Source organism: Schistocerca gregaria, chromosome 5 (genome assembly GCF_023897955.1).
Source record: "Schistocerca gregaria isolate iqSchGreg1 chromosome 5, iqSchGreg1.2, whole genome shotgun sequence".
In the NCBI taxonomy this organism is placed as follows: domain Eukaryota; kingdom Metazoa; phylum Arthropoda; class Insecta; order Orthoptera; family Acrididae; genus Schistocerca; species Schistocerca gregaria.
Window position 1 is genome coordinate 631,424,013 of NC_064924.1, and position 26,063 is coordinate 631,450,075.

Here is a 26,063-nt window from a genome sequence, read left to right on the forward strand (position 1 = left end):
CCTGTCATGTTTCACTCTTGGGACATAATCTTGGCCAGAGGTAGGAAACAGTGTGAAACAAGACTCAGCCAGTGAAATGACTTTGTGTTATGATTATAGTTGCGATTGAGACTTCAAGGAAACAACTTTTGAAACTACTTGTCTTAAACTGAAATCAATAGCATAAACTGGAATGCCAAATTGCTATGTAAAGACGGGTTTGTATGGGAGGCTTACACTCTCTTTGTACAGAGAGAGAGAGAGAGAGAGAGAGAGAGAGAGAGAGAGAGAGAGAGAGAGAATCCACTCTGACTGATACCAAGAAGTCAAGAGTGGTCTCTGTCTGTTGCAATGCAGTAGTGTGCACACAGTCAATGTGCACAGGGCGATTGAGGAAGAGAGTGAGTTTTTATCATTTTTACTACTTATTGCTGCTTACTGCAAATAAAACAAGAACTCTGATGCAGCACAAACAAACTATTATGTCCATTATAATTATCCGGGCTGCTATGCTGTGGTTGGTTGATAAATTCTGTGTCAATTCCCAATGTTTCGTCTCCGACTGCGGGAGACATTTTCAAGGGGGTCCGTAGCTCGATGAAAGGTCCAACACACCCACTGGCTCGCTACTGACTGCCGCTAAATTCCGTGTCCGTGCACTCCTGCGCTGCGGTGTGACGTCACGTGTTTTGAAACCGTCAGTGCAATTGGCTGCCATCGATCGCCGTTGCCATAACCCAGTAATGGACGGGTGGTACACATCTTCTTTAACACCGGCATCCATACACCGTTTAATTTCACGCACTCCTCATTTTGATTGAAATTATAAGGGTGTTTAGCGATTTCAATTGCCTCCCTGTAGAGCCTTTCGTAATAACTGCTTGTGGCCGTTAGTACTTGCGTCTCCTCGAAACGAATATTGTGCTTCCCTGCCTGGAAAGCATGCTCCGCAACAGCTGATCATTCTGTTTCTCTTCTTCTACAATTGCCCTTGTGCTCATCCAAACGTTTAGAAACAGTTCTTTTAGTGGTACCCTCATATACATCTCCACAGCTGCATGGGATCCTATACACTCCAGCTTTTTCCCATGGTTTGGGAGCGTCCTTGGCAGGCTCAAGGTATTCCTGTATGTTCCTGGTGGGCTTGTAAATTACGGTAATGTTCCGCTTCGTCAAAATCCTCCCTATTCTTTCTGTTTCGAGGAGACGCAAGTACTAGTGGCCACAAGCGAATATTATGAAAGACTCTACAGGGAGGCAATCGAAATCGCTAAACGCCCTAATAATTTCAATCGAAAGGAGGAGGGCGTGAAATTAAACGGTGTATGGATGCCGGTGTTAAAGAAGATGTGTACCACCCGTCCACTACTGGGTGATGGCAATGGCGATTGACGGCGACAACAGCGGCCAATTGTACTGACGTTTTCAAAACACATGACGTCATGCTGCGGTGCGGGAGCATGTGGATACGGAATTTAGCAGCAGTCAATAGCGAACCAGTGGGTGTGTTGGACCTTCCATCGAGATGTCTCACACAGTCGGAGACGAAATGTTGGGAATTGACACAGAATTCATCAACCGACCACGGCATAACAGCCTGGATAATCATAATGGACATGATATTTCCGGCTGTGGAAGTCTACATTTTAGTATCAAACAAACTATTTACATTGATTAAATGTAACTCCACCTTGGGCTCAGGGGAGTGGGAAGTGGCTGATTGATGAAAATTGTTAATGCTGTACCAACAAATGTTCTTTAATATTGTTTTATATCACGGTTATGTTGATACTGTCATTTGTCTTGAGAAGAAATTCTCATTATTGCTGGTCTTGTATTTGTTATGTTTTTAGTTGGAATGTGTTGTGGTTAGTTATGTAGTTAAGAGTTTTTTGTGAGTGATAGTTCCATGTTGTCTGGGAGTTAATTGGCGCAGGAAAAAAAATTATTGAGTTCATTGGCTGAGACCTGAAAAGCAGTTTCTGATTTTGCCTTTCCAACATCCAAGATATGGAGATTCTTCCACAGGGTCATGGACGTCATATTGTATACAACAAAGGACTGACTTCAGTATTGCAAATGCATTGTTTTCCCTGTTTCGTAACTTTCTGTATTCTTTATAACGCTCAGGTTTTGGATTTCCCATGAAACGTCTGTGAGCAGCATCCTTATTGTTCATAATTTGTGTAATGCTGTTGTCAGCTGTGGAGCAGCTGATTGTGCATACAGGGGAATTTTTGTCATATAAAGTAGTGAGTTTATTAGCAAGTTCATGGATTTTACAATCAATTGTGGGCTGTCTGATTGTTTGATAATATGAGACGTCTTTACTGAAATAGCATTGTTATACTCTGTTACGTTTTACAGCAAATTCATGCAAGCGAACGTGACTATGAGGTGGCAAGCAGCCTTTTGGGAGTCGGCGTGGATTACGCTCATATATCATCGGCAGCATATACGAGAGTACTGTTTCTCTTAAGTAGAGGAATGGTAAGTATAATATATTTCTTAAAAAAATAATAAAATAGGAAAGGCCTTGTAGTAGGAAATACCTCCAGGTTCCTTAGATAACTGTTGTATACTTTGATTAAAATAAATTTGTGATTGACATTTCAGTGAGTCAAATGGTAGGGGCCAGCTGCTAACCAATCATAGCTCTTTCTCAGGTGCCACATGTATGCTGTGTTGCCTGTTTTATAGGTAAATCTAGATTCTTGTCATGTGTGGTTGCTACACAACAGGAACAATGCCGTCCTGTCATTACAGGCTGTTAGTCACAAAGTTATTTTATTCGAGACTTTGATCTTAGCATATTTCCTGTGCTGGACTAAAAGACACGTCTGTATTTGTCAGAGCCCCTCCCTAGGTGTAACATCATTACAGCACCAGGCCTATCGTCACAGCAGTTTACAGTGCCACAAGCTAAGCCGGCCTAATCTTCCTAGGTATCTTGTTGTTTCTGGCTGCAGATTCCTCATTGCCTGTGTGTTCGTTTTACCTGAGAATCAATTATCCATCAGTGGCAGCTATGCCTTAAGTAGGACATTAAACACTTTCTTGATTGTTGAGTCCTCTACATGCTCCACTCTACCAGACCTCTTCCTTACAACCATCACAGTATTCCTCATTTGGACATGTTATCTACTGCGAATGTTTTTGATTGTCCATCATATTGAAAGTCCAGAATCTCATTTCTCATTATTATTATTATTATTATTATTATTATTATTATTATTATTATTATTTCTTCTTTCTCTTCTCAGACGTTATGTCTGGTCAAAAATGGGAAGTGACGCGGACCTTGATCAAGCGTGACTTCCTTTTAACTGTACGGTATATGTTATATTGCGTTTAGGAACTTTCGGGTAATTGAATATGTATCAGTACTTACAGATTTCTGTAGTTGTATATATAAGTTTGGATGTAGCTGTATTGCATTGATGTACTGGTGGATATTGTGTGGTATGGCTCCTGTAGTTGACAGTATAATTGGTATAATGTCAAATTTATCCTGATGCCACATATCCTTGACTTCTCAGCCAGTTGGATGTATTTTTCAATTTTTTCTCCTGTTGTATATTTGTTGTATTGGGAATGGATATTTAGAATAGTTGTGTTAATTTCTTCTTTTTATTGGTGAGTATGATGTCAGGTTTGTTATGTGGTGGTGTTTTATCTGTTATAATGGTTCTGTTCCAGTATAATTTGTATTCACCATTCTCCAGTACATTTTGTGGTGCATACTTGTATGTGGGAATTATTATTATTATTATTATTATTATTATTATTATTATTTTAAGTAACTAATAATTATTTTTGGGACCGATGACTGTAGCAGTCTGGTCCCTTTAACCCCCACAAACCAACCAACAATTATTTTACCTCCAAAGACCAAACTTTTGGCAGAACTGTAAAACGATTGAGGGAGTTAGCATGTTTCCTCATGAACATTGAGATGAGTTTTTTACACAGGGTTTTCTTTATTGCTGTCTGAACTTGTGGTGAGCCTTAGCTTTTAAGTCTTGTTGCACAATTAAACACCTTCTGACACAAAATTTATATTTCTCTAGATTTTCTGCCACTTAAATATTGATATGCATCGTTGCACATCAAGCTCAGTAGTGGCAAGCTCAGTAGTGGCAATCTCAGTATTGGCAAGCCTTGAGTTTGGTAGTTGGAGTCTCTTGCACTGGGGGTGTGCTGTCCTTCACAGCAGTGAAAGTTGTGGCCCACTGATCTTTATGGCTGCAGAAATTCTTGTTAAGTATAATACAAATTGGTGGATGAAATCTATTTCATTCATTATCCACAAAAGCATTTGTCAGTGCGAATTTGTTGGGCTGTCATGGTTTGTACCACATTGAACGGTGCCCACAAAATCATGACAAGATTATTTGTCATATTATGTAGAACCAACTAAGACTGCAGCCCACAAATGCCCAAAAAAATATTGATGGTTGGAGTAATAGATGGGATGGACATCACCCTAAATATTTTGTATTGTTCCAATAATCAGTCTTTTGCCATCTACCTAATCATCAGAATTTACTTTTGAGGTGCAATGATACCTGTAAATCGGACTGCCTAATCTGTAGTCCTCACTCCTGTGATCTTGCTAGGTCCAAATGCTCTTCCAAGTCTTCAACATTTCCTCTATAGAAAAGAGATATCAAATTCCCTCCATACTAATGATCAAGAGACAATGGTATTGTCAGGAGTGCCCCAGGGAAGTGTGATAGACTTCTGCTGTTCTCTATATACATAAATAATCTGATGCACAGGTTGAGAGACACTCTGTGTCTATTTGCTTATGATGTTGTACTGTACAGGAATTTGCTGTAATTGAGTGACTGTAGGAAGACGCAGGCTGACTGGGTCAGAATTTCTGTTTGGTGTGATGAATGGCACTAAACGTAGAAAAAATGAGTTAATGCAGATGAGTAGGAAAAGTAAGCTACAGTATTACTGGTGTGATGTTTGACACTGTCACATTAACTAAGTAGCTAGATGTAACATTGCGAAGCGACACGAGATGGAATGAGCACATGTCAGTAGTAGGGAAAACGAATGGTTGATTTTAGTATATTGAGAGAATTTTAGGAAAGCATAGCTATTCTATAAAGGAGACCACATGCAGAACACTAGTTTAACTCATTCTTGAGTACTGCTCAAGTGTTAGGGATCTTCACCAGGTCAGATTAAAGGAAGGCAGCAAAGCAATTCAGAGATGTGTTATTATGAGGGTCACTCCAAAAGAAATGCATGCACACTATTTTTGTAAAAATACAGTTTTCATTCTCCATGTGTGAAAATTTTACAGTGTGTAGATACAGCCTTCCTGATTGTTTTCAAACTTAGTTCGACCTGTTCCCGTGAGTGGTACCGTCACAGTATGTCTTCAAGATAGCTGCTACGCTTGACGTTCATCAGAAGCAACGTGCTGTCATAGAATTCCTGTGCTGTGAAAACGAGACATTGGGAAACATCCACAAGAAGTTGAAAAAGGTGTATGGGAATGCTGCTGTCGATTGCAGTACAGTTAGTTGGTGGGCAAGCAGGTGGCATGATGAAAACAGGCACAGCAATATTGAGGATTGTCCTCGCACTGGCAGGCCTCGCACTGCACACACTCTAGACAATGTGCAGAGAGTTAATGAATTGGTGAATGCTGACACACATCACAGTGAATGAATTGTCAAGTTATGTTGGGGTAGGGGAAGGAAGTGTTTGCAGAATACTGAAAGTGTTGGCGTTAAAAAAGGTTTGTGCCAGGTGGGTTCCCAGAATGTTAACAGTGGCTCACAAAGAAACAAGAAAAATGGTATGCAGTGGACTTTTGGAACAGTACGAGAATGGTGTAAATGAATTTCTTGGAAGAATTGTGACAGGTGATGAAACATGGCTCCATCATTTTTCACCAGAGATGAAAAGGTAGTCAGTGGAGTGGCATCATGCAAATTCACCCAAGAAAAAAAATTTAAAACCACACCATCTGCTGGCAAAGTTATGGCTACGGTGTTTTTCGATTCCGGAGGACTCTTGCTTGTGGACATCATGCCAAGTGGAACCACCAGAAATTCTGATGCATATGTGACGACATTGAAGAAATTTCAAGCTCGACTGAGACGTGTTCGACCACATCAGCAAAAGCAGGATGTTTTGCTGTTGCACGACAGTGCATGGCCACATGTCAGTCAAAAAACCGTGGAAGCGATCTCAAAACTCGGATGGACAACACTGAAACACCTGCCTTACAGTACTGACTTGGCTCCATGTGACTATCATCTCTTTGTGAAACTGAAAGACTCTTCGTGAAACAAGGTTTGAAGATTATGACTCCCTTGTGCACGTTGACAAACAGTGGCTCCAACAGGTTGGTCCAGAATTTTATCATGCGGGTAAACAGGAGCTGGTTCCAAGATGGGGTAAGGCAGTTGTGAGGGATGGAAATTATGTGGAGAAATGAAAATATTGTTCCTAAAGGATGTATCTACCTACTGTAAAACTTTCAAACATGTAGAATAAAATATGGATTAAAAAAAAATAGTGTACATTTCTTTTGTAGTGACACTCGTAGTTTTGCTACCACTGTGTTCGGTCAACATGTGAGTCTTACAGAGATGCTTTGTGAAATCAAATGGGAATCCCTGGAGGAAAGACAACATTCTTTTTGTGAAGCATTGTTGAGAAAATTTGGAGAACCAGCATTTGCAGCTGACTGCAGAATGATTATACAGTTGCAAATGTACATTTCACACACAAAGGGAAGATAATCGAAATTATGCCTCGTACACAGGATATAGGCAATGTTTTCCCTCACTACATTTGGGAGTGGAACAGGGAAAGGAATGGCTAATAGTGGTACAAGGTATTGTCTGCCATGCACTGTGTGACAGCTTGCAGAATATTATGTAGATGTAGATGCCAAAATCTTCTGAACTATCAGTGCATAATCTTCTTTATAAATTGTCTGAGTGATATTGATGCTGGCAATATATATTGAACATAAAATATCAATATATTTTTATATATTGCATTTTCAGTATGTTCAGAAAGTTATTATTTTTAGAAACGTTGCTAGCTTTGAAACAGGATTTTTTATTATTTAAATTTATTGTATGGAAAATTTGCATTTATTTATTTACAGACAAATTTTTATCAAAAAATTTGTTTACCATTTATGAAAATATATAACATTTTCATTGCTCTTAAAGTAAAGAAAACCTATATTAAACCCACATGGCAGTTTGCGACTTCTGAGAGTGATAAACGTGGTGCCCTGAGCCATTATAGCATTTATTCTTACCGCAGTCAAAATACCCTCTCTCCCTTTCACAATTGCCCCCAGTGGATCACCACTCTTTGGTGAGTATCTGCTTGGCTCCCATGGGGTCCCAGTGTGTGCAGCATTGCTTCCTCTTCCTGTGCTGCAAACCTATACATGGACTGTCTCTTACCTCATCTGACTTTCCATCGAATGGTCTTTTTGGTGCAGGCCCTGTTTGGACTTGGTTCACGATTTTGATCCTGATTTCAAGTTTCACTCCTGGCACTGTCTTCACCTTCTATTAATGATTATATGGTCCCTGTTGGATTTGACCTGACAGCCTTTCCAAATTTTACAGAAGTGCATGTCATGCAGGGAAGGTCACCCACTGTGGTGTTTGCTCTGCCTCTGTGCCCTTCCAACCCGGCACCCTACCTTCCTGTTGTTGCAGTACACCCAAAACCCAGCACAGTAGCCATCCTGTTGCTGGGGAGGAGGGGGGGGGGTCATCAAGAACCTGTGTGATGGTAGCCACCTGACCATGCAGGGGGTCACACTGTTGCCTGCACTGCACATTCTCCATGTATGCCATGGACTATGGGGACTATGTACCTATTATGACTGGGGCATGGGGACTGGCAACGAATTAATGGCCAGATATCTGTTGCATGGCTGGCTGGTGCCCGTGGGGCCTTCATCTTGGATTTCGAGGGTGATATTTGCCTGAGGAGGTCAGGGTGATGGTCTATTGGTGTGATGTGAAGCCCCATGTTCTACTCCTATGAGATGTTTCAGGTGTACGAAGATCAGACATACATCTTCCCATTGCACAGCTACCCCTGTCCGCAGGGATTGTGGAGGTCCTCTGCGCACAACTGTTCCTTGTGCCCTTCCCCCCACCTGTGTAAACTGCAGCAAGCTCCAATCCCCTACTCACCAGATTTCTCTTCTTTTAAGTTTGAGAAGAAAATCCAGAAGTATAAGAGCCTGGGAGAGCTCACGTAACAAGAGGCCAGAAAAAAGTATGAACAACTTAAAACCAAGTAAATGACACACTCTTACGCTACAACTGCAATGCTGTCACCTTCTCTATTGACAGTGCCTTCCTCTTTCGCACCTCAGTGGGCTCTCAGAACCACTGATAACCCCCCCCCCCCCCCCCCCACACCCCCCTTGGGCAGCTGGAGGGGGGGGGGGGGGGGCTTCTGGTGCTTCCATTGCACCCACATTGGGAGCATTGGCTCTCAACCTGCAGGGAGCACCAGTCCCCATCCCCTGCTCTAGGCACCTCATCCTCCTGCAGCTTCTCCAGTTGGAAGAGGCCCGTGCTGCCAGACGCCAGCTGGTTGTTGAAGGAAATGCAGTCTGCTGACCGCCGGACTTCTCATTCTTTCTCTGTCCCTGAAACCAATTCAGTGAAACGTTCACAGTCCTTCTCTTCTGGCCTCCATGCCACTGGGCTCTGCACTTACTACTCCTGTGCCCAAGGTAGGGATCCCAGTGGCCCCTGAGGCACCAGATCTCACCAGGCGGTGTGCCTCCAGTGGCTTCATGTCCCCACAGTATTCAGTCAGTCTGAGCCTCCAGTGGAATTTTAATGATTTTCCACTACCTGGCTGAGCTACAGCAGCTTTTAAGCACGTACACTGCATTCTGTATTGCCATTCAGTAAACATGGTTTCCAGGAACTCTGATCCCTGCCTTTCGTGGCTACTGAGGTTGTCTTTAAGGACTGTACAGACTATGAGAGGTTATGGGTGGGAGTTTGTACATATATGCTGAACTCTATATACAGTGTCCATGTGCCTCTTGATATCCAGGCTGTGGCAGTTCGGGTACAGCCACATCAGGATTTTATCATCTGTAATGTTTATCTCCCTAACAATGATGTCATGTCCCAGAATGTACTGTCTGCACTACTCACTCAGCTCCCCCTACCTTTCCTAGTCTTGGGCTACTTCAGCACCCATAACCATTTGTGGAAGGGTATAGTGATCTCTGGCCATGGTAAAAACATCTGATCTTTACTGGCACGGCTTGATCTTTGCGTCTTGAACTCTGTTGCCACCACAAGCTTCAGTGTGGCACACAGAACTTATTTGGCCATTGATTCTTGTTTTGTGATCCTGGTCTTTTACCGTATATCCACTGGAGGCTCCACAATGACCTATGTGGTAGTGATCACATCCCGGTCTTCCTGTCCCTCTCTCAGCATTGCTCCCCTGGATGCCAACCCTGATGGATTCTCGGTCATGGATGGGTTCACCCATGCAGTCGTTCTTAGCTCCCCATTGCAAGGCAATATCGATGTGGCTTTTCAGTATACAATGTCGGCCATTCTTTTGGTAGCCAACCAAGCCATACCCTCGTGGACCCCCGAGATCGCTGCAGCCATTTAGATCATAGGCAGGCTCTCCAATGCCATAATCAACACCCTTCACAGGAGCACCTCATTGCCTTTAAACGGCTCTATGCCCATGTCAGCTGCCTCATAAAATGATGAAAGTAAGAATTCTGGGAGTGGTATGTTTCCACCATTGGATCAAGTACCTTTCCACTACAGATATGGGAAAAGATAAGATGAGCCTACAGCTTCCAGTTCCTTGCAGGTGCACCAAATATTTGCTTAGATGCTGCCATTTATGCTGATCCAGACACTCTCGCTGAACATTTTGCTGAGCATTACACTCGTGCATCTGTGTCTGAGAACTACCATTCCACTGTTGAGCTCATAAAACAGCAGGTGGAATGAAAACACTTATCTTTTACTACCTGATACCTGGAGCCATATAATGCTCCATTCAGTGAATGGGAACTCTCCAGTACCCTAGCAGACTGCAACCACAACCAAATGCTGAAACCTCTGTCAGTGTCACATGTGTGCCCTCTTTAATTGGATCTGGAATGAATGTGAGCTCCCATCTCAGTGGCAAGAAAGTGCAGTAGTTCCAGTACTTCAACCAGGTAAGAACCCCCTAGAGATGGACAGTTATCACCCAATCAGCCCTACCAACGTTCTCTGTAAGCTGCTCATACGCATGGTGGGCATGTGCCTGTGTTGTCTGCTTATGTCTCAGGGCCTTTTGGCTGTATCCCAGGGTGGTTTTCCCAAAGGCTGCTCATTGTTGATAATGTGGCTCACCTGGATTCCACCATCCAGACAGCCTTTGCACGTTGTCAGCACCTCATTGACATGACAGGTCATGGCATCACCATATCCTTACTACATTATGTGAGTTGGGCTCTAGTATGCACTGCCGATTTTTGTCAAGAATTTCCTGTCACACTGTACATTCTGGGGTCAAATGGGTGCTTCACTGAGCACCCGCTCCCCCCATATCCAAGAGAACGCGGGGGCTCTCGCAGGGCTCTGTACTGAGTGTCCCCCTCTTTCTGGTGGCCATAGAAGGTCTAGCAGCGGCAACAGGATCTTCAGTATCACCCTCCCTATATCCCGATGATTTTTGCTTTTATTATTGCCACTGTAGTATGGGTGCTGCTGAGTGTCGCCTAGAGGATGCCATACGAAAGGTGTGATCATGGGCTCTCACCCATGGCTTTCAGTTTCAGCTGCCAAGACTCATGTCACACTTTGTCACTGTCGCACTGTCCCCTCACACCCAGAGCCTTATCTAGATAATCAGCTACTTCTTGTAGTTGAGACGCACTGCTTTTTGGGTCCGGTCTTCAATTCCCAGCTGCTGTGGTTTCCCCACCTTTGCCCACTTAAGTGAAAGTGCTGGTGACACCACAGTACATTTCAATGCCTCAATAACATTAACTGGGGTGCAGCTACCCATTTGTGGCTCTACAAAGCCCCGATTCAACCCGTCTTGATTATGGGAGTCTTGCATATGGTTCAGCATCACCCACGGCATTGTGGTTACTGGGTCCCATTCATCATTGTGGGTTCCAATTTGCAACAAGAGCCTTCTGAACTAGTTTTGTAAGCAGCCTACTAGCCAACTTGGCTGAGCAGGTGTTATGTTTTGCCCACAAAGGTGGTTTCTATTGGTCCTGTAAGGTAGGGATTTTTGGCGTCAATGACTGCCTGAGGGGTTGGTGGGGCACCCGTCATCTCCCTGCTGCCTCCCTCCCAGGCCCCAGCGGTCCTTTTTTGGTAGTTCTTGCTGGGTAGGCCACCCTGGCCTCTATCCTTGCCACCTTTTTATTCTCTTTATTGTTTTTAATTTCTTGGTTTTAAGGCCTTGTCTTGACCGAACTTTTAATGACTTCTCTGTGCTGTCTTTTTTCTGGGCTTCTATGTTTTCTTTTATTGTGTTAGTTACACATTAGTTTTTCCAAGATTCGCCTTTCACCTCTGTCTGCTGGTGACTGCTCCTGGTTTGCCATGTAGCGGATGAAGGGACCGATGGCCTTGGAGTTTAGTCCCTTTAACTCCAAACCAACCTTATGTCGACCTTATAATCTTACATAACTATGCTACTCATTAATTCATAAACCTTGTTTTCTTCTTTCATGGAAATTGTCACCGAGGATTCCAGTTTTTGGCCATTCTTCCACATCCTTAGCCTTTTTGGAAAATTGTGTACAGCTCCCATTTGCAGGTTTGACCCTCCTCTTTTCAGAATTTTTTTCTCAGCAGCATGGATTGTGCCGACAAGGTTGCCTAAAGTGTCACATGTCCCATCAGGTATGCAATTACACCTTATTCAGCTAATACGTGAATAGTGCCCAAAACCCAACAAGATAAACTATCCATCATTGAGTGGTTCCAAAGTACAGTTGTAATGCCCTTGACCAGTGAGGAATGGATTGTCAGTGCCTGAACTACGAATTGCTCATGAATGCCTATGAGTCTCAGTTTGTCATATCAGAGATTATGTGCAACAGGTACTCCATGCCAAGTAGCCAGTGCTGTGGTGTCTAAAAGCTTAAGGGATTTTAATGCTAACAGTCCTTTGCGGGGCAGTTCTAAAATTTCTCACTGGTGGAGTCTACTAGAACAAGTACCCTCTTTTTTTATTTTAAATTTTTTAAACAATTAGTTATTTTAGTCCAGCATACAGTGCTTTATCAGTTACTGATCTATTGGTATGGGGCTCCAGCTCTCTCCTGTCTCTTTATTATAAACTACACTATTGTGTGTAAACAAAGATTCCAAGACTTACCAAGCGGGAAAGCGCCGGTAGATAGGCACAATAAATAAAACGCACAAACACACACACAGAATTTCGAGCTTTCGCAACCGGCGGCTGCTTCGTCAAGAAAGAGGGAAGGAAAAGGAAAAATGAAAGGATGTGGGTTTTAAGGGTGAGGGTAAGGAGTCATTCCAATCCCGGGAGTGGAAAGACTTACCTTAGGGGGAAAAAGGATTGGTATATACTCGCACGCGTACACACACACACACACACACACACACACACACACGCGTGCGTGTGTGTGTGTGTGTGTGTGTGTGTGTGTGTGTGTGTGTGTGTGTGTGTGTGTGTGTGTGTGTGTGTGTGTGTGTGTGTGCGCGTGCGTGCGCGCGCGGGAGTATATACCTATCCTTTTTCCCCCTAAGGTAAGTCTTTCCGCTCCCGGGATTGGAATGACTCCTTACCCTCTCCCTTAAAACCCACATCCTTTCATCTTTCCTTTTCCTTCCCTCTTTCCTGACGAAGCAGCCACCGGTTGCGAAAGCTCGAAATTCTGTGTGTGTGTTTGTGCGTTTTATTTATTGTGCCTATCTACCGGCGCTTGCCTTGGAATCTTTCTTTTTAATATTTTTCCCATGTGGAAGTTTCTTTCTATTTTAATAGAAAGAAACTTCCACATGGGAAAAATATATTAAAAACAAAGATTCCACCAAGAGTGTCTTTCCGCCGTCCACCTAACCTTCGTAACCTCTTGGTTCATCCCTATGAAATCCCCAAACCACCTTACCTACCCTCTGGCTCCTACCCTTGCAACCTTGAATGTCGCTCTCCAGCAGGGATACGACTTCCTAAAATCCTGCCCCGAAATGAGATCCATCCTTCATGAAATCCTCCCCACTCCACCAAGAGTGTCTTTCCGCCGTCCACCTAACCTTCGTAACCTCTTCGTTCATCCCTATGAAATCCCCAAACCACCTTCCCTACCCTCTGGCTCCTACCCTTGCAACCGCCCCCGGTGTAAAACCTGTCCTATGCACCCTCCCACCACCACCTACTCCAGTCCTGTAACCCGGAAGGTGTACACGATCAAAGGGAGAGCCAAGTGTGAAAGCACCCACGTGATTTACCAACTGACCTGCCTGCACTGTGACGCTTTCTATGTGGGAATGACCAGCAACAAACTGTCCATTCGCATGAATGGACACATTCCAGACAGTGTTTGTTGGTAATGAGGATCACCTTGTGGCTAAACATGCCTTGGTGCACGGCCAGCACACCTTGGCACAGTGTTACACCGTCCGAGTTATCTGGATACTTCCCACCGACACCAACCTATCCGAACTCTGGAGATGGGAACTCGCCCTTCAGTATATCCTCTCTTCTCGATATCCGCCAGGCCTCAACCGCCGCTAATTTCAAGTTGCCGCCGCTCATACCTCACCTGTCTTTCAACAACTTCTTTGCCTCTGTACTTCCGCCTCGACTGACATCTCTGCCCTTACTCTTTGCCTTTAAATATGTCTGCTTGTGTCTGTGTCTGTGTCTGTGTCTGTGCGTGTGCGTGTGCGTGTGCGTGTGCGTGTGCGTGTGTGTGTGTGTGTGTGTGTGTGTGTGTGTGTGTGTGTGTGGGCGCGCGCGCGCGCACACACCTGTCCTTTTTTTTCCCCCTAAGAGAAGTCTTTCCGCTCCCGGGATTGGAATGACTCCTTACCCTCTCCCTTAAAACCCACATCCTTTCGTCTTTCCCTCTCCTTCCTGAAGAAGCAACCATCGGTTGCGAAAGCTAGTAATTCTGTGTGTGTGTTTGTGTGTTTTGTTCATTGTGCCTGTCTGCTAGCGCTTTCCCGCTTGGTAAGTCTTGGAATATTTGTTTTTAATATATTTTTCCCATGTGGAAGTTTCTTTCTATTTTATTGGAAAACCCTCCATGGTGGAATTTGAAGAATGCCAATTGGCTTAAATTCAGTTTCCATAAGTCTTGGAATATTTGTTTTTAATATATTTTTCCCATGTGGAAGTTTCTTTCTATTTTATTGGAAAACCCTCCATGGTGGAATTTGAAGAATGCCAATTGGCTTAAATTCAGTTTCTATAATCCCTGATCTTTCCACCCAAGGGAGGAAGGAAATAATTTTTTGGCATACCAGCACTGCTGTATTACAAGCGACAGGAACCCCAGTTACTCTTTCCTCAGCTTCCCATTGTTGGAGACATTTACCATGGTGTAACCATGAAATAATCATGGCTGTTAAAGTGAGTCAGGTTCTCCTCCCAAGGGAGGAAGGAAATAATTTTTTGGCATACCAGCACTGCTGTATTACAAGCGACAGGAACCCCAGTTACTCTTTCCTCAGCTTCCCATTGTTGGAGACATTTACCATGGTGTAACCATGAAATAATCATGGCTGTTAAAGTGAGTCAGGTTCTCCAGAAACATAAGTGACTTGCAGCATCTTTGAAAGATGCTGCAAGTCACTTATGTTTCTGGAGAACCTGTCTTCTTCACACACTGACATATGGTGTTCCATATGGCCCTGTTCTGAATGTAACACATTTCCCAATACCAATTAACAGACTAATAGAGGCTATAGGATCTGTAATCTGAGTTTATCTATACTTTGATGACTTTTATATCTATTTCAGGACTTCAAATGTGGATACTACGTAACACTAAGGAGAGCTATAAGTTAGCCTGATTTTTGTCTCTCACCTATGGCATCCAATACACTACCTCCAAACAATGCCTAATCATTTCTGCCATGACCAAACTATCCATTCACAGCCGTATCTTTATTTGAGTTATGTAAGGTAATAGAAACATTTTATTTAGGACTAGTTCCCATTGTAAACTAACATTGCTACTTCATATATGCCAGATGAAACAATGTTCCAGCCAAAACTTAAAACTCTACACTGCATCAGCAATATGTCCTTGGGGGGGGGGGGGGGGGGGTGTCGATCATTGCATCCTTTTGTGACTTTATAGGGCTCTCATCTTACTGCGCTTGGACTGTGGAAAGCTGCTTGTGGATTGGCAGCCCCTTTGGTGGTGGTTCATCTTTTCGACCCGGTTTATCACTGTAAGGTCAGACTTTTGATTTTTGAATGAGACGCACAGATAATTTCCCAGTATAAGTGAAGCCACTTCTTGTAGATTTAATCATTCAAAAATATGTGAAGTTTGGTTGTGTTCCTCTGGACCCCCCAGCCATGTCAGAATCCCGGATGCCAAAATGAAAAATTATGGGACTTGCCTTGTGGACAGATCTATCCCATGGCCTCCTGCCATCATGGATAGGGAGTAATATGCCACAGCTGCCCCCATCAAGCTATTTGCCATAAGATTCTAAAACTGCTTGGATGTCTTGATAAATATTGTACCACTAATAAACTACAGTTCAAGTACTTTGAGAATTCTTCATCAGCCATACTAGAACCAGCTATGAATATGCACTTAAAAAAGCTGTTTAATGTAATTGCAATTGAGATGCTTCTTTGTCAGTGGCGCACTTTTTAATAGTGTCTCGCACTTTTATCTTGAACAAAAAACCATGTCCAGTAGTTGGAAAAAAGCACAGGTCACACTCTTAGACAAGAAGATCAGTGGAAGTGATCCACAAAACTACCATCCAATATCCTGTTGACATTGATTTAGTGTAGAATCTTAGAACATTTTCTGAGCTCAAACGTAATGAGGTATCTAAAAAAAAATGGCCTGCTCCAAGCCAATCGCTATGAATTTTGAAAATATTGATCATACGATACCCAACTCACGCCACATGATATACTGAAAGCTTTGGATCAAGACAGTTGGGTAGATACAGTATTTTTTGGATTCTGTAAAGTGTTTGACTTAATACAACATCTATGCTCTTTGTCAGAATTTCCATGATATGGGGTATCGAGCAAAATTTGTGACTGGATTGGGCATTTTTGGTAGTGACGGTGCTGCATGTTATCTTGGATGGATGGTCATTGTCAGATGTAGAAGTAACTTTGGTTGTGCTCCATGGAAGTGTGTTGGGATTCTTGATGTTCATATTTTATATTAATGACCTTGCAGACTATATTAACAGTAATCTCAGACTTTTGCAGCTTAATAAGGTTTCATAGTGCTCCAAAGATGGGCAACTTTCTTTAAATGTTCATAAATGTAAACTTGTGCACTTCACAGAATGGAAAAAAATGTAATATCGTACAACTAAAATATCAGTGAGTCACACTTGGTATCAGTCAAATCGTACAAATATTTGGGTGTAACACTTTGTAGGGATATGAAATGGAATGATTAGATAGACTCAGTTGTGGGTATAACAGGTGGTGGTAGACTTCACATTATTGGTAGAATACTGGGGAAATGCAATCAGTCTACATAGGAGATTGCTTGCAAATCTGCCTTACAACTCATCTTAGAATATTGCTGAAGTACGTGTGGCATGAACTCTAATATGAATAATGGGGAATGTGGAATGTATACAGAGAAGGGCACTATGAATGGTCTCAGGATTGTTTGATCTGTGGGAAAGTGCCACAGAGGTACCAAAGAAACAAAACCAACAGACTCATGAAGATAGATGCACACTGTCCAAAGAAAGCCTGTTAATGAAGTTTCAAAAATTGACTTTAAATGATGATTCTAGGAATATACTAGAACCCCCCTACATAGCTCACATGGAGATCATGAGGACAGAACTAGATTAATTATAGCATGTTCAGAGTCATTTGAGCAGTAATTCTTCATCCTATGTGAATAAGCTGGGAAGTAACCTTAATAACTGATACAATGGGATGTACCCTCTGGCATACAAATCACATTGGTTTACAGGCTATAGATGTAGATTTACATGTAGAAAAGAAACTCTGAAGTTAGCGGACTCATTACCCACAATTTTAAGTCATGATGCCTGAGCAGTGAACCTAGGTTTGCATTTTATCTGACACACATGGTTTATGTAATCTTACTAAAAACTGGCAATATAATCTTGCTGGTCTTCAGCAGAAATGACTGGTTGCCTCTCACCACAGCCCTGGAGAGCCCCTGGCTGCTTGATTGACCTATCATCCTGAATTTTACATTCATTTACACTTCTGTATTCCATACTCCTTATTACCTCAATCAAAGGGTGTAACCTCACTGCCTTCTACAATTTACCACACTATGCCTGAAGTGTTCAGTGAATTCGAAAGTAAAATTCTATGTACCGACTTGACAGGAAATCCTAGGAAGTTCTGGTCTTACGTTAAATCAGTAAGTGGTTCGATACAGCATATCCAGACACTCCGGGATGCTGATGATGATGACATTGAAACAGAGGATGACATGCGTAAAGCTGAAATACTAAACACCTTTTTTCAGAGCTGTTTCACAGAGGAAGACTGCAATGCAGTTCCTTCTCTAAATCCTCACAGAAACGAAAAAATGGCTGACATCGAAATAAGTGTCCAAGGAATAGAGAAGCAATTGAAATCACTCAACAGAGGAAAGTCCACTGGACCTGATGGGATACCAATTCGATTCTACACAGAGTACGCGAAAGAACTTGCCCCGCTTGTAACAGCTGTGGACCGCAAGTCTCTAGAGGAATGAAAGGTTCGAAGTGATTGGAAAAGAGCACAGGTAGTCCCAGTCTTCGAGAAGGGTCGTCGAGCAGATGCGCAAAACTATAGACCCATATCTCTGACGTCGATCTGTTGTAGAATTTTAGAACATGTTTTTTGCTCGCGTATCATGTCGTATCTGGAAACCCAGAATCTACTCTGTAGGAATCAACATGGATTCCGGAAACAGCGATCATGTGAGGCCCAACTTGCTTTATTTGTTCATGAGACCCAGAAAATATTAGTTACAGGATCACAGGTAGGTGCCATTTTCCTTGACTTCTGGAAGGCGTTCGATACAGTTGCGCACTGTCGCCTGATAAACAAAGTAAGAGCCTACCGAATATCAGACCAGCTGTGTGGCTGGATTGAAGCGTTTTTAGCAAACAGAACACAGCACGTTGTTATCAATGGAGAGACGTCTACAGACGTTAAAGTAACCTCTGGCATGCCACAGGGGAGTGTTATGGGACCATTGCTTTTCACAGTATATATAAATGACCTAGTAGATAGTGTCGGAAATTCCATGCGGCTTTTCGTGGATGATGCTGTAGTATACAGAGAAGTTGCAGCATTAGAAAATTGCAGTGAAATGCAGGAAGATCTGCAGCAGATAGGCACTTGGTGTAGGGAGTGGCAACTGACCCTTAACATAGACAAATGTAATATATTGTGAATACATAGAAAGAAGGATCCTTAATTGTATGATTATATGATAGTGGAACAAACACTGGTAGCAGTTACTTCTGTAAAATATCTGGGAGTGCACATGTGGAATGATTTGAAGTGGAATGATCATGTAAAATTAATTGTTGGTAAGGCGGGGTACCAGGTTGAGATTCATAGGGAGAGTCCTTAGAAAATGTAATCCATCAACCAAGGAGCTGGCTTACAAAACACTCGTTCGACCTTTACTTGAGTATTGCTCATCAGTGTGGGATCCATACCAGGTCGGATTGTCGGAGGAGATAGAGAAGATCCAAAGAAGAGTAGTGCATTTCGTCACAGGGTTATTTGGTAAGCATGATAGCATTACGAAGATGTTTAGCAAACTCAAGTGGCAGACTCTGCAAGATAGGCACTCTGCGTCGCGGAGTAGCTTGCTGTCCAGGTTTCGAGAGAGTGTGTTTCTGGATGAGGTATCGAATATATTGCTTCCCCCTACTTACACCTCCCGAGGAGATCACGAATGTAAAATTAGAGAGATTCGAGCGTGCAAGGAGGCTTTCCGGCAGTCGTTCTTCCCGCGAACCATACACTACCGGAACAGGAAAGGGAGGTAATGACAGTGGCACGTAAAGTGGCCTCCACCACATACCATTGGGTGGCTTGCAGAGTATAAATGTAGATGTATGAGACTTTACTCTTCTTTTATATCTAATTTTGTTTTTCTCTTGTTTTACTTTTGTTTGATCCCATGTGAACATATTAACACTCGATTTTTGTTGCCCATCACATTCCTTATAGAACCATTTTGTTGGTCTGATAGTCCTAGGATGAAAGGAGCAATGAACCAGCCATCCACTTCAATCCCTCCTGCATTAACCCAAAAACATGAAACCTTAACCTATTTGGTTTTTGTTACTTTGACAAACTTAAAATCCCGAGTATATTTGGTCAACTTAAGACCACACCTGCGAAAAAATTAAACATCTCTTATACCCGTTTTAGCATCGATAGTTAAGTGTGTGAACACGAGAGATTATCTGGTCCTACATTTGTAACCTGGCTGTTGTGTTGTCATTAACCTGTGCAGCTTTGTATACTGGACAACAAAATGCACACTTTGAGTCTCTGGAATTGCTGTTTAGGCAATGCCTTCAAAAAAGGATAGCTAGAGCAATCCTGAGTTTGACATCGAATTTAACAGCTCAACGTGAAGAAGAATGTGATGTTATTGTATTAGAGACAAAGTGATGACAGTTAGTTAGACAAGTAATGTGTACTTGTCAGTGGTACGACATAAATACATCCACCGTGTTCCAGCAAGCTCCTGCAAGATTTATGTTCACAGGAAACCATTACATTGTTCAACTTCAGAGCTGCACGGAAACCAAAAAATGACTTAATGACTTCAGGTTTCAAGATATATTAGTCAAAATCCAGTGCATGACTATACTCGGGTTTTTACTATTGGTGATTTCAAAATTTTGTAACTCATTGTTTTGAGATTTAAAAGCTCTCTCTGTGTCTGCATGTAATGGCATTCATGATAGGAGGTTTTAGATTAATAAAAATATTATTTTTTGGAAGATAATGTGGTGAAAAATCAGTTTGTTAGAGAGAAAATAATTCTTCTAAAAACAGCATTTGGAATTCAGTAACATATACACTTTTATAGCACTTCTTAGTATCTCAGTTCAATGATGGCTTATTGTAATTGTGGTCAGTTGTGTTCATTGCAAGTGATGTGATGTGAATATATTTCTGAGTGATCTGTTACTTTGCCCATTTATACTCTTCGTCTGTCACGTTTTTGTTGATTGGAGGAAACAAATTGTTGGGTCTTCATTTCTTTAACACTTTCCAGCTCAGTGGCAATTAGTATAGGCAGAGAATTGATCCTACAAACCAGGCAATGTTTGAAAAAAAATGGAAAACATTCTATCATCAAGCATCCTCTTACCCTGTTCTGGTTTTCATAGTTTTGTGATCACAAATTCCTTTCACTTTTTGGTCTCGTTACAATCAATCATTGGCATTTGAGTGTTTTATGAGTTTAACATTATCTATAATTTTCTTTAGTAAATATCATACCAAACATACCTTCAATTTCGTACAGTCATTGAACAGAATATGTGAGATCAATGATTACATGCATTGAATATCCAGTAAAGCGGAGCTGCTGTGTCACAGGTTGGCACAACAATAAGACTGTCACAAATAAGCTTTCGGCCAGTAAGACCTTCATCAAAAATAGATGACAGATACACATCTGCATGTGCATGCATGCGCACCCGCACCCACCCACCCCTACAAACCCCCCCCCCCCCCCCCCCCCCCCCCACACACACACACACACACACACGACTGCAGTCCCTGGCAACTCTGTGCGTGCCTTCAGTTGCAAGAGACTGCAGTCATATGTGTGAGTTGCATTTGCACATGTGTCCGTTCGTGTGTGTGTGTGTGTGTGTGTGTGTGTGTGTGTGTGTGTGTGTTGGGGGGGGGGGGGTGCCTATTTTTGACAATGGCCTTACTGGCTAAAACTTTATTTGTCACAGTCTTTTTGTTGTGCCTAACTGCGACTCTGCATCTCCCCTATATGGTGAGCAGCAACTTTCCTTTTCATAATATTGTTACATTACATACTGGATTTTCTGTTCTCTGACAGTACCCGGTAAAACTACTTTGAAAATGAAATTATGAAACCTTAGTATATCTGATAAATATATCAATATATTGTCACCATATTGACAGTGTAGTATTGAGGTATAAATATATTATTTGCAAAAATAAATATTTCCAACATATTATTTTATTGTTGTCATCTCTACTCCAGCCAATGTTCTCTTACACCTAACTCTCTTCAGACTGGCATCAAAATCCAAATCTGCATTTACTTCTACGTCAATACTCTGCAAACCACTGTTAGCTGCTTGGCAGCGGCTACATCCCATTGTACCAGTTATTAGGGTTTCGTCCCGTTTCATTCACGCATGTAGAAAAATCATTGTTTGAATGCCTCTGTGCTTGCAGTAATTATTCTAAACTTATTCTCATTATACCTATGGGAGTGTTACCTATGGGATTGTGGTATATTCTTAGAATCATCATTTGAAGCAGATTCTTGAAACTTTAGACTTTCTCGGGATAGTTTGTGTATCTAAAAGAGTCTTCCTTTTAGTTCCTTCAGTATCTCTGTGACACTCTCCCATGGATCAAACAAACCTGTGACTATTCATGCTGCCCTTCTCGGTATACATACAATATCCACTGTTAGTACTATCTGGTACAAGCCCTCATACTTGAGTAATATTCTAGAACTGGCTGTATTAGTGATTTGTAAGCAGTCTCCTTTGTAGACTGACTGCACATCCCCTGTATTCTACCAATAAACCTAAGTTTACCACCTGCTTTACCCATGACTGAACCTATGTGATCATTCCATTTTATATACCTACAAAGAGTTACACTAAGGTATTTGAATGAGTTGGCTGATTCCAACAGTGAGTCATTGATATATTATTGTCAAAGGATACAGTGTGTTTATTTATTTATTTCTTTTAGTGAAGTCCACAATTTTACAAGTTAGCAATCTCTGCACCAATTTGAAATCTTATCAAGAGGTGACAATATTTATGCAGCTTCTTTCAGATAGTACTTCATTAGAGATAACTGCACCATCTGCAAAAAGTGTGACTGTACTATTAATATTGTACATATCTGTCCAGTGCTTGGTCATATATTCTTTCAGACTTGAGCCATAATTCCTCTACATGCTCCTTCCCTATGCTGAAAGTTTCATGTTCCTTATTGAAATATGACACTATTGATTTTTTACCTTCTTTACTGAACATATAAATCTTTCTGCTTGTTGTAGCTGTCCATTGTACTTTGGTAATCATTGTTGCACCATGTTCACTGATACAAAGACATCATGTTTATTTGTTGCAGTTAGATCAAATATATTTCCATCATGAGTGGGGTTCTTAACTGTCTATTCTAGGAAGTTTTCAGAGAAGGTATTTATTAAAGTTTCACATGATGTCTTATCATGTCCTCCACTAACAAAACTAATTTTCCCCATTAATTTTTGGATGATTGAAGTCTCCACCAATGATTATTGTATGATTGGAGAAATTATGTACAAGTGAACTGAGGTTTTCTCTGAATTTTTCGGTTACATCAGAAGATGAGTTTGGTGAGCGATGGAAGGATCCAGTTTTCATTTTATGCACATCTCTGAGTCTTGTCCAAACAATCTCACATGCAACTTCAATTTATATCTTGATGGATTTGAGTTTCTTGTCTACTGTGACAAATACATCACCTCCATTTCCCATTTTCCTATCCTTTCGATACTCGCTTAAATTTCCCTTAAAATCTTACTGTTACCAATTTCAGGTTTCAACCAGCCTTCTGTACCTATTATTATGTTTGCTTCATTGCTTTTCATGAGAGCTTCAAACTCTCGCACTTTATTACAAATGCTTCCACAGTTTACCATTAGGATTTCAATACTCTCACCTGTGGCAGGCATTTCTTTTGATTTTACGCTGATGCTTCTTGCTTTCACACAATAATCCTTATCTGGATTGAATGGAGATTCGCCTAATCTAAAACCCTACACACAGTTAGCTATCTGAGTAGCAGCCTCGGATGTAGTGCACACCTGACCTATTTTGGGGGCACCTTACAGTTCTCAACCCTATGGCACAAGTCCAGGAAGTTTCAGCCTAGCTTGTCACAGAACCTACCAAGTCTCGGTTCAGTCCTTCCACTTAACTCAGAACCAAAGGACCACGATCAGTTCTGAGGACAATGCTGCAAATTGTGAGCTTTGCTGAAACTCCACACACAAGGCTGGTCTTCTCAACTTTCTCTGCCTGTTGCTGGAATGACACAAGACTGACCTCAGAGCCCAGACGACAGGCATCATTTGTTCCAGTGTGCACCACAATCTACAGTTGGTTGCACCCTGTTCCATTAGTGGCTGCCAGAATAGCCTCTTCGACATGTTGAGTGCATCTGGTGTCGTTTCCTGTCCCTTACTTTCACTTTCTAAGGGATACCATCATTCACCATATTTTTGGACTGCCATTGATTAATAGACCACTACCCTTTTGCATTTGCCACCTCTTGACATCAGACAAAACTGTTAAAGTGAGCCCCACTGGCATAGTTTCAATGTCAGTGAAAGACAGCACCTCAAACATGTTGTTTAGAAGGATCGATACAACACCCTTAGTCCTTCCTGGTCCCCATCCAACCTTTACAGGATGCCTAGTTCTACCATTAACACATGACTTTCAGCCAAGTGGACAGATAATGACAGAGTCTTTACTTTTTGCAGAGGAGACAATCCACAGGAGAGGAAAATACTTGAGGTACCACTGTTACAGGTGTCACAGGTACATGACTCTCAGGAGCTCTTCCAACACACCGATTCACAACAGCTGCCATTTGTTTGAGAGGAGTCAGTGAGAATGATAGCTTTGAATGAGGATAGACCTACTGTTCTAAAAAATTTCAAAAGAGCACAATTTAGTGTAAGCCTACAATTGATGATAACAATACTAGATTATTGCGGCATTTGCACATAGTCAAAATTTCACAGTATAGGACAACAGTACAAATGGGCATTGATACAATCAATGAAAGATTTTGCAGAAATCATCATCATCATCATCATAATAATAATAATATCATAATCATCATTTAAGACTGATTATGCCTTTCAGCATTCAGTCTGGAGCATAGCCCCCTTAAAAAATTCCTCCACGATCCCCCTATTCAGTGCTAACATTGGTGCCTTTTCTGATGTTAAACCTATTACTTCCAAATCATTCTTAACTGAATCCAGGTACCTTCTCCTTGGTCTGCCCCGACTCCTCCTACCCTCTACTGCTGAACCCATGAGTCTCTTGGGTAACCTTGCTTCTCCCATGCGTGCAACATGACCCCACCATCTAAGCCTGTTCGCCCTGACTGCTACATCTATAGAGTTCATTCCCAGTTTTTCTTTGATTTCCTCTTTGTGGACGCCCTCCTGCCATTGTTTCCATCTACTAGTACCTGCAATAATCCTAGCTACTTTCATATACGTAACCTCAACCTTGTTGATAAGGTAACCTGAATCCACCCAGATTTCGCTCCCTTACAACAAAATTGGTCGAAAGATTGGACGGTGCACAGATAACTTAGTATTGGTACTGACTTCCTTCTTGCAGAAGAGAGTAGATCGTAGCTGAGCGCTCACTGCATTAGCTTTGCTACACCTCGCTTCCAGTTCTTTTACTATGTTGCCATCCTGTGAGAATATGCATCCTAAGTACTTGAAACCGCCCACCTGTTCTAACTTTGTTCCTCCTATTTGGCACTCAATCCGTTTATATTTCTTTCCCACTGACATTACTTTCGTTTTGGAGATGCTAATCTTCATAACATACTCCTTACATTTCTGATCTAGCTCTGAAATATTACTTTGCAAACTTTCAATTGAATCTGCCACCACAAATAAGTCATCCGCATGTGCAAGACTGCTTATTTTGTGTTCACATATTTTAATCTCACCCAGCCAGTCTATTGTTTTCAACATATGATCCATAAATAATATGAACAACAGTGGCGGCAGGTTGCAGCCTTGTCTTACCCCTGAAACTACTCTGAACCATGAACCCAATTTACCGTCAACTCTAACTGCTGCCTGACTATCCATGTAAAGACCTTTAATTGCTTGCAAAAGTTTGCCTCCTATTCCATAATCTCGTAGAACAGACAATAACTTCCTCCTAGGAACCCGGTCATATGCCTTTTCTAGATCTATAAAGCATAGGTACAATTCCCTGTTCCACTCATAACACTTCTCCATTATTTGCTGTAAGCTAAAGATCTGGTCCTGACAGCCTCTAAGAGCCCTAAACCCACACTGATTTTCATCCAGTTGTCCCTCAACTTATACTCGCACTTTCCTTTCAACAATACCTGAGAAGATTTTACCCACAACACTGATTAAAGTTGTTACAATCTTTTCTGTTTCCATGTTTAAAGATTGGTGTGATTACTGCTTTTGTCCAGTCTTATGGAACCTGTCCCGACTCCCAGACCATTTCAATTATCCTGTGTAGCCATTTAAGACGTGACATTCCACTGTATTTGATGAGTTCCGACTTAATTTCATCCACCCCAGCTGCTTTATTGCACTGCAATTTATTGACCATTTTCTCCACTTCCTCAAATGTGATCCTATTTCCGTCATCATTCCTATCCCATTCTACCTTGAAATCTGAAACATTACTGATCGTATTTTCACCTACATTGAGCAAGTCTTCAAAATATTCCCTCCATCTGCCCAAGGCATCCACAGGATTCACCAGCAGTTTTCCTGACATGTCCAAAATACTTGTCATTTCCTTCTTACCTCCCTTTCGTAGACTGCTAATTACACTCCAGAA

The 26,063-nt window shown here is 41.9% G+C and overlaps 1 protein-coding gene across 3 annotated transcripts in view; it reads left to right on the forward strand.

Moving 5' to 3' along the window:
• The window catches only part of LOC126272207 (MAU2 chromatid cohesion factor homolog), a 179,790-nt gene that overhangs the window by 38,784 nt on the left and 114,943 nt on the right, over positions 1 to 26,063 (forward strand). For all 3 annotated transcript variants that reach the window (XM_049974889.1, XM_049974890.1, XM_049974891.1), the window contains exon 3: positions 2,347 to 2,469. In XM_049974889.1, the coding sequence (XP_049830846.1) occupies positions 2,347 to 2,469 (123 nt within the window). The remainder of the gene's footprint in view (positions 1 to 2,346; positions 2,470 to 26,063) is intronic.